This window comes from Ricinus communis, chromosome 8 (assembly GCF_019578655.1).
Source record: "Ricinus communis isolate WT05 ecotype wild-type chromosome 8, ASM1957865v1, whole genome shotgun sequence".
Classification (NCBI taxonomy): Eukaryota; Viridiplantae; Streptophyta; class Magnoliopsida; order Malpighiales; family Euphorbiaceae; genus Ricinus; species Ricinus communis.
Window position 1 is genome coordinate 27,988,846 of NC_063263.1, and position 9,955 is coordinate 27,998,800.

The 9,955-nt window shown below is 31.6% G+C and overlaps 1 protein-coding gene across 4 annotated transcripts; it reads right to left on the bottom strand.

The window, feature by feature from the left end:
• Window positions 1-313: 313 nt before the first annotated feature.
• On the bottom strand, window positions 314-9,314 carry LOC8277789. Of its 4 annotated transcripts, none has more exons than XM_015719937.3 (5): window positions 9,116-9,314; window positions 7,651-7,765; window positions 7,369-7,472; window positions 5,714-5,988; window positions 314-1,488 (listed from the first exon to the last, which is right to left on the bottom strand). In XM_015719937.3, exons 2-5 carry the CDS (start codon window positions 7,678-7,680, stop codon window positions 680-682), a joined length of 1,218 nt encoding a protein of 405 aa, XP_015575423.1. In that variant the 5' UTR covers window positions 7,681-7,765; window positions 9,116-9,314; the 3' UTR covers window positions 314-679. The 4 variants fall into 4 exon arrangements, with proteins under 4 accessions (XP_015575423.1, XP_048233912.1, XP_025013324.1 ...); XM_048377955.1 differs by lacking the exon at window positions 9,116-9,314 and adding an exon at window positions 7,850-8,201; XM_025157556.2 differs by lacking the exon at window positions 7,651-7,765 and having other exon boundaries at window positions 9,116-9,312.
• Between the last annotated feature and the right edge of the window lie 641 nt (window positions 9,315-9,955).

Here is a 9,955-nt window from a genome sequence, read left to right on the forward strand (position 1 = left end):
CTATAAAATTTTATATATTTAATTTAATTAATATTTATTATTTTTATTTTTCTATTAATAAAAAATTACAAAAAATTAAAACTATTAGTACTCATAAAAATAAAAATAAAATATAAAAAAACTATTGAACTTAAATAAATTTTTTTACTCTATATATAAATATTTCTTAAAATACTTTTTATTATACAAATTATACTTTTTAAAATAAAGAACATTATAGAAAAATTATTTATCAAAGCCTAGCTTTTTGCACGCTGAGGAAGACGTTATTACAATAAGCATCTATTCTAATATGGCAGTAACAAAAATCGGATGCATCAAAATACTAATTTCACAACACCAACAGTAGAAATTCGTACTGCCTTCAGTATGGTTACTAAAAGATACATGAAATCAACAAGTCTGCTTATTATTTTCTTTTTGGAAAGAAGGGAATAGAAGAAAGCAAAACTGTTGCTCAAAACTCTAGCTGTCCAAATCTGAAAAGATAATCTAGTCTTAATACTTGTAATGTACAATCCAGTAATCGGTCCAATCTAGAACTACCTGTTAAAAGAGATTGAGAAGCAAAAAGTATTGGAGTCGTCTCTTTAATGAATGTCGTTAATGCAACAAAAGGAAGCTGAAGCAGGACTAACTGCCGTCCTAGAATATACTTTTCATACCCGACATTAAATTGTTAGCTCCATCTTCTTCGATCTTCCTCTTCATCCACGGGAGTATACCACTCTGGCCGTCGCTTTGAGTGGCTCAATCTGTAGTTCAACAATACTTCTTCATTACTTAGTGCCCTAGTAGCCACCAGGACAAGAGCCTTCAAAATGGGAATGCCAGACCCACTACCTTTTGCCTTAGATCGAAACCAAAAGCTGCCAAATCTTCTCATATTCACTTCTTCAGAGTTGCCAAATATTATATTTGGTATATAGGTTCTCATGTTCTTCTCAGTCAATGGGAAATCATAAGGACAAATCATGACATTTGGAGCTATATCCTTGGCTGGGTGATTGGCAAAGTGAGCCAAAGCTAATGGGTTTCTTTGCTCCAGGACCTCAGCAGCAGAACCAAATTCTGTCCCTTCTAAAGGCTTACTGAGCATTTTCCACCATCGATCCACACCTTTCTCTCTAATTTGGACACTATGCCTAACATCTGGCACAAGTAATCCGTTCCAGGCTTCACGGGTTTCGCCACCAAAACCCCAAGGCTGAGCATTGATCACTGTACCATCATACCTTGTGATCAAGTACGGGTTACAGGCATCAACTCTGGGGTATCCAGGGATATATCGATAATAAGCTGGTGCGTATATCACCCCAGGGTAGAATGCAATAACAGAGCCAACATCAGCTTCACCATCTATGAATAAGCCTTGTCCTGCTTCCTTGTGGGGTATCTGAGATGGTTTTAAATTAAGTGTGTAGCCAATGAGACCCTTCAATCTGGATGAAACTTCTCCACTCTTCAATGGCCTTGTCTCAGTTATAGCTGTGCTGAAAAACACCAATTATCAGAAGGATATTAAATCAATTGAAATAAATGGCTTGTACTCCTATATCTGCATGAGAATTTAGAGACAAACTCCATACTGATAACACATGGCCTCAATTATTAGGTGAATAATTTATTTTGAATCAGAACTTTGCAATCTTTAGTCCAAATCATCAGAGAATGACACTGTAAGAATTTAAGATAATGGATCAGAAAGTCGAAACACAAGAGTTGGTTGTTCGCAACACTATCAGAAAGCAGTATTGTGAATGGTGTGATACTATTATCTCAATGAACTAAGTTATATTTCAGGAAGATTTATTAGAAGTCATACAGATCTGCTTTGGCCCTAATTTTGTTTTAAGAACTGAGGAACATCATCAGGGAAAAACTTGATTCGTATGAAATTATGGCCTGGTTTGGACAAATAAAGACATCAGGGACAAAGGACAATCTGCTAGCCTCAAACTAGTGGGATTAAGAATAGAAAGCATACTTTTACGAATAGAATTGCATCATTGAAAAACAAACATACATAATTGCTGAATATCAATAAAGACATAATTCTAAGCCTATAAAAACTCTGTCAATATGACATGAAACTTCTAATAAGAACAGATACCCCTATTTTATCAACTGCTTTACTAATGAGGACACGTGTAAAAGCAAAAAGATAAACAGACCAAAAGAATTACTAATTCCCTTACGTCATAAAATCAAAGACAAACACGTAGGGTATGAGGCACTTTTAGCGCCAGAACTAAAATTAATCGCATTAAATTCTACTCTAGTTGAATCAACTAAGCTTAGTCCCAAAACTAGATGGGATAGCTATATGGATACTTTCCCTCCATTTACCCCCAAACTAGATAGGATCAGCTATATGGATCCTTTCCCTCAATTTACCATGATTATGGACTATGACATCAGAAAGATGTAAAACAAACTAAGTCCTCTATTACCAGGCTTTCCCAAAAATAGTTTCGGTCTACGCCTCTTCATTATTTCTTCCATCCTAATATATTATGCTCAACCTACCTAACTTAGGAATTGATTGGTCTACACTATCTCAATATCCATCTTTAATTTGTCCTCAATATGTACCACTTCCACCATTTCCCTAATGATTAGGAACTTTTTCCATCCTTTTATGGTCAGACTTTTTTTTTTTTAATCCTGGCCTCTGCAACACTAATCTTGTGGTATGTTGAGTCTTAGCAACCTTTATTACCATACATCACAGCTGATCGTCCGCAATGCGGTAAAACTTCTTCAGCTTATTTGTGTCTTGGGTCGCATAGTATTTCAGTGGGATAGCTCCACTTCAGCCATCTTGGTTCAACATCATAGCTTACATTGTCCTACTAGGATAATAGATCAAGATATTTGAAGTGGGTGCTGTGGGTGCTGACACACAATTTAAGTGGGCTCCATTTTCTTTTCACTTCGTCGACTATCACTAAACTTACAATGCATGTATATGTCCTTGTTCTACAAAACCCACAAGTTGTAACCCCTTGATTCCAACATGCTTCTTCATAATCCTATCAGGATTAGGAGACTGATCACTAACTAATCCTATTAGGATAAGGAAATTAAATTAATTACATATAGAATTAGGATAAGATTAGCGGGAGTATTTTAGGACTAGAGTTATTTTCCCAAACGTTATGGACGATATTATTAAATTTTCAAACAAGAGAGATGACAAGGATTTAAGTCCAAAATAAGACTGAGCTACAGCCTCATCAAGAATGATAATATGATCACCGAGTACCGCGTACTAATGAAAAAGCTCTTCAGTTCGGACTTGTTTTGTCCTGCCACCCACCAAACTATTAAATGGTGAAGAAAGGAAATGCAAATAAGGAATTTAATTATTAAGTTTTAAGATTCAAAAGATAAAAGTAATTATACAAAATCAAGTATTGCCAATCAAACTATACAGACTGCACAACAAATCCAACTCAATTAATTGACTTCCAAGTTTTTCCTATAGTTTCTGGATTCAATCAAATATTTACTACAAGTTCAATGATAAAAGGGCCACCAGTCAAATGCTTAAGCAGTAACTTGTCTCAAATAATTACAAATGTAAAAAAAATCTTTGTCTAGAAAGACTTCGCAAGAACTGTATAACAAAGTATATCTTTTTCTTATGCCTCATGTTACTTCTCCTAGAGCTTCTTGTTGGAAGTATCAAGTGCCTTAGGCCACTAGACTCTAAAAATGGTGATAACATGCCAACAAAAACAAAATTTTGCAAAAAGAGTCTATGATAGCTTCCCAAAAAGGAGATTTAAGCATGAAAGAAAAATATTTCTTCTTGAGAAATGCTATTGACATGGAAAAGAAAATGTACAGAATGGATAATGGTTATCCCACTTAGAGATTGTCTTCAGGATAGTACAAGCAACAACACTAAATCCTATTAAATTGATTAATACCTTCCCTCAAGGATGCTACAATGAATTGATTACCACCTTGTTAAAGAAGACATTCAAACTGAACTTTCAAAAATGAAGATGGAGGAAAGGATGGATAAGATTCCATCGGATCATGGCACTATGCAAGATGCTAAGCATCATGAGTTTGTTTTGCCATTGGAAGGTTATCCAGAAATAAGTTTAATAACAAGTTCAATTGGAGCTTTTAGGTGTTTTAAATTGCAATTGGCAGTTAAGAAGCTCAATAATGAGTAAAAAAACTAAAATTTAACAAATAGGATATAGTTCAATGCAACTTGCTGTATTATGTTTAACATTAGCAAGCAGAAGAAGTCCCAAACTTTGATGCCTTTTCCATTTGTCACATTCAACTTCTTTTATCAAATATACCCCAACCATTTTTCTTCTAACCAAATTAGCATCATCAGTCCAAAATCCGGAAAAAAAAGTACCAAACATTATGACTTGGCACTTAGCCCATTAAAATGTGTGAAAAACTAATTAGATCTAGGTACTAAACCAGACTATTCTGATTGGTTCAAGAGGAAGGAGACCTTAATGCTCTCTACCCCTAGAGTGAAATTTGGAGAAAAAACAAGATAGAAAAGGAAGCTCGTTTGGGTTTCGAACTTTATCTTAACTAATATTATACTTCATAGTTCCAAAAGGCTAATCAGTATTATACTTCATAGTTCCAATGTTTTGGGCCGTTTATATAATATATTAAAAGCAGAACACATTTCCTCAACGAGAAAAATGAAGAAAAAGAACATGAAATCTCTAATCCAATTAGGATTCAAATCCTCATCAAATTCCTAACAGAAAAAGAAGATATTATCAAAAGAAGTGATAGAATTGCACCATTTTCATTTTTCATATTATTTATTATTACGGAACTTATAAAGACACTTATTTTTATTTTTCTAAGAGTTTTTATTTTTAATATATATTGATAGAGAATTATATTTGAGTGAATGATATTTATAAATATTTATATACAAAATTAATGTATATGTATTTACCCCTATATTTTTTATTTTTACGTGTTTTGACATTCCCGTTTTCTATATTTTTGGAAAATATTATTTTTCCATTTCCCAATTCTATTTCCATGCCACAGGTGGCGATTAGAGATTCCTACAATCACTTATAATATCTAGAAAACCTAAAACCCAACTAAATCACATGGTATGCACAACCAAATCACTTCTAGTTGCACTCTTAACATATCACAACCTCTCTAATTAAATCCCTAACTCCACATGAGAGTCTATTGATCCAGCACAACAGTGCCATAAACTTGTGTAAATGTTTAGCCAAATAACAGTTAATGTAATACGTTTGATCCCTACCATTCGTGCTAATGCCTTAATTTCCCACATCTTTGCGCGCTTGCTCTAAAGAAGAAGAGGGAATATGTCATTTGATATTCAAATTGAGAACATTCATATCCCCCCAAACTCTTGACAATCATGATTTCGTTGTCAAAAGAAGAAGAATGGAGTAATTTCATTTGATATTCAAATTGAAAACCTTCAGATTCCATCAAGAAAAAGGAGATAAAGGGAGAGGGATTGGGTAATATCAACCACAACAGCAGGACAGTCAACTAAATTGGTTGACCATTAAGAAGGATGCCAGATGCAATTTTCAGCATATCAATAAATTTTCTGCTAATTACAAGTCAGATTGGTCAAGTTTAATATCATTAACTAGAAAAATACCTGGAAAGGCTTCCAGATAATGAACAGGTACAGTCAGGAATTTAAACTCACCAGGACAGCCAGTAGATGGAGTACTCTTCCCAACAGCGAGACTAAGGCCACTTCGGCGAGGAACAGGATCTAATTGTGCCAGTGCTTCACCTAGCTCATTTCTTTTCATCATATCAGGAAGCAAAATTTCATCCATAGATGTGCAGAAGCTTTCAATTTGAGAATGAATGTTTTCTTGGACTTGATTCTGCTGATCAGTAACAGAAGATGTACTAGCCATCTCAATGATCTCTTCTACATCTGCATCTTCAGCATTCCTCCCCAAACGATTGTAGCTAAAGAAATTTAAAAAAGAAAATACAAAGAATTCAAGGTATTCAAAACACATTGTAGGCAACAAAATTGGCATCCAATTGCACAATACCATAGGAAAGCTAGAGAGAAGCTATAGATGAAAGAAGGCTAGGACAATCTCCACATGACACCTCAGATTACTTCTTCAACATTAAAAGAAAATGAATTACACAAACATGAAATTTGAGTGTAAAACCAAAATAAAATACAACTATTTTTACTTTCTTGAGTTCTGATTTTTAATTTGAATATTTAAAAATGCAAATATTAGGGTTATTTTGGTAGTTTTTTATTTTTATTTATAAAAAACTAACAACTATTTTATGTTTTCATTTTTAATTTTGATAAAATAGTTTTTCTTTTACTCAATTTGAAATAAAAATCTTATGAATAAAAGGTAAAGAAAGAAATAGAACATGGGGAGAGAAAAAAGGAGAAAAACATAAAATAAAAATAAAAGAGAATGTGAGGGAGAAAAAGAAGAAATAAAAACAATGAAAACAATTAATAGTGGTTTCTTAAAAAGAAGTTTTGGTTTTTAAGCAATAAGTAAAATATAAACACTTTTAACAAACACATTTTGTTTTTTCATTTGAAAAATGAAAAACATAAAACAAAAATGATAACAAACACCCCCTTACTTATTGACCTCTGCGAGTTTGCAACAACGAAAAGAAAATTATCATCGGACATTTAGGTTATTAGGACTTATCGGTTATTATAAACTTGATAATGTCACTTCAACATTCACAATCCTCCAGTTACCGTACTACTCACATTCTTTGTTCCTCAAATATCCCTCAAATAATACTATTAGCATAGCATGTGCAATTGACCAAAATACAAGCTATATTTGAAATGATTTCAAATTGTGTTTAGCTTCATGCATTTGAATTGAAATCTTGGATTTGAAAAAAATGGATCTCAAATGAAATGGTTGACATTATTTCAAACGCTCATAGATTGGTAATTTAAACTCCTGATGACTTTGTTTCCAATTCCCACTATTACAAATCCATGCAAACAAAGGATTTGTTACAAATCCAAATCTTAATATCCAAAGACAGTCACAGAAAGTTGAGATCCAGAGGAAGCAAATGGCAAGAAGGAGCCAGACAAAAGAATAAACTCCATAGTGCAGCCATAGACTGACCATACAAGGTAAAAAATATGCAGGTCTTAATTATCTAGTTGATAACACTGCTATCTAAATAACAACTGAGAATTTGACACACACTGTAATTTAACCACAACCCATGTAAAAGAAGATCTCCAGCATGGCAGCAGTTATCATGACTGGGATGCATGGGCGTATATACATCATGATACACAAGCCAATAAACTAAGATACACAGCCTGACCTGGTATATAGGAAAAGACGGTTTATGTCTATTGCAAACTGCAGCTGCCTTGGCTCTCTGGTAAATCTGGCAAATGTAGGACTCTTTGCAAGAGTTTTCACAGCCTAAGATTACATCACATAATAAATAGCTCAAACCCTAAACATTGGCATCATTTGACTCCTTCACTTATACCTCAACATAAATCGTTTATCTACTTATATGTATTTGAGGTATAAGGAAAAACCCAAATAAACAAGGAGAATGATTAGGCTAAAAGGAGAGAGATCTGTTAATAATTACCTCTTGAAATTTGTTAAATAGAAAAGCCATTGCATCAAGACTTACTAAACGAACGGAACTACAGCCTTCTCTCGTCAAGGTTACACTTTTGTTGCTTGGATGGACTGAGGGGAAACTAAAGTAGCCAAAAGTAAAAAAAAAAATTATTTTTCTTTTCTTTTCTAGAGTGGTTAACTAGGAATGTCAAAAGGATAGGTACCATCCATTTAAGGTTCCCGAACCCGATTAAAGGATGCGTATTCAAACCCGTCCCAAATCCGTTTAAGAAATTGTATTTATTATCCAAACTCATCCCAAATTCGAATAAAAATACCTACATACTACATGAATCATTTAAAACCTGTTTAAATTAAATAGTTATTAGATATATTTTATAAATATTTAAAAATAGGTAGCAGGTTCCCTACCCGTTAAGTACCTATTTATATAAATATTTGGATAATTTAAATGAATACTCATTTATCAAACTCGTTTATAATAATTAATCTAAAATATTTTAACAGAAATTAATGAAAACAAAAAAGATACAAAAATATAAACTAATCAAATTTAAGTATAAAACATTAAATGTTCAATATATTTATACAACCCAAGTATAAATTTAATAAAATTTAAAATAATATTCTTAATAAAAACCAAATAAGATGCAATTTTAATAAAGAAAAAAAGGTTATATACGTTACTAACATTAAATTGAAATCAAAAAAAATATACCATATTTTCACCACAAGAATTGAACAATTTAATAACTAAATTTTCAAAATCAGTTTAGAAGACACGAGTTATTACAAATTAAACCATATATGTAACCAACCAGCTGCTACAATATTTAAAACATCATGAACACTCTATTTTGTAAGCCATAAAATGCGGCAATGAACATTCCAAGACGCGCTCCAGTAGATACCTATTTGCATTACCAAACAAATTGTTATCTATTTGCCGTAACATTCAAGGCACACTCTAGCAGATACCCATCTCTTGAAAATGTGTACAACTATCTACATATTCAACAATGTTATCCGCATTTGACATTTTATAATCTAAGAAAAAGAAACAATATTACAGTCAACAATATTATGGAATTTCACTTTACAACAAACCAATCTTAAACAACATTACAGTAACAAACCAACATAGCAATCAAAGCAAAGAGGTATCGGAAAGAATCAATATATGCAAACAAAAAATAATTATACTTTATATATGCTTAATCACATAATTAATTTTATACAAAAAAAAAAAAAAAGCAAACACAAAAATGAAAGAAAATCATATATGCAGTTAACTAACAACAACTAATGCTATATTTATCTATAAAGAATCACAAGATCAACCAGTTAACTATGCAGCAGACTTTATTAAACTAACGAAATAAAAATTACTTCTTTAATTAAAATCAAGAAACAACTAAAAGCGAACTAAAGGAAGCAAGGGTGGAGGCGATGGCAGATATGGAGGGAACCTGGATTCAGAAGAGGCAGCAAGGGCGACGGCGATAGCAGCAAGGGCGACAGCGATAGCAGCAAGGGCGACAGCGATAGCAGCAAGTTTTGGGGACAGTGAGGGTAGAGGTTGTGTGAGTCTTAGATGAAATTAGAATTAGGGTTTCTATCTAAGATTCCACTTTGTGTAATGTTTTCTTTAGTTTGTTATATCAAAACTTATTAGTTTCATCAAAATTCGGAAGTTTTCCTTAAAACTATATAATTTTTTTAATTTATATAATAGTATTAGTAATTTTATATTATCAGTGTAGAATATATTTTATATATAATAATAAAAATTTATATAAATATAAGATTTTGTAAATTATATAATATATTCAAGTATAAAAATTTATCTTATATTTCTAAACATAATAACAAAATATATATTTATTAATATTTAATTTTACTAGTAAAATGAGATTAATTAGTTAAAATTTAAAATTTAAAATTAAAATTAAAATTCTACTACATAACAAAATATATGAAATCTTATATTTCCTATTAATTAGTTAAAAGACATATTACTAGTAAAAATTATTTAATAAATATGACTAATGTCGTATTAGTACTATATAATTATAAGATAATAATACTAATATATTGAATTGGATACTATAATAATATTATTTTGATAATATTTAGTTTTATTTTCTCCTCTAATCTATAAGTGATATTTAATTTACTAATAGAAGAGTTTTATAATATTTTTCTACATCTTAGTAAGTACTATGTGAATAAATCGTTAATAATTATGATGATTGATGCGTTGTGTTGATTTTATTAAAAGAAATTTATAAAATAAATCATATGAGTTA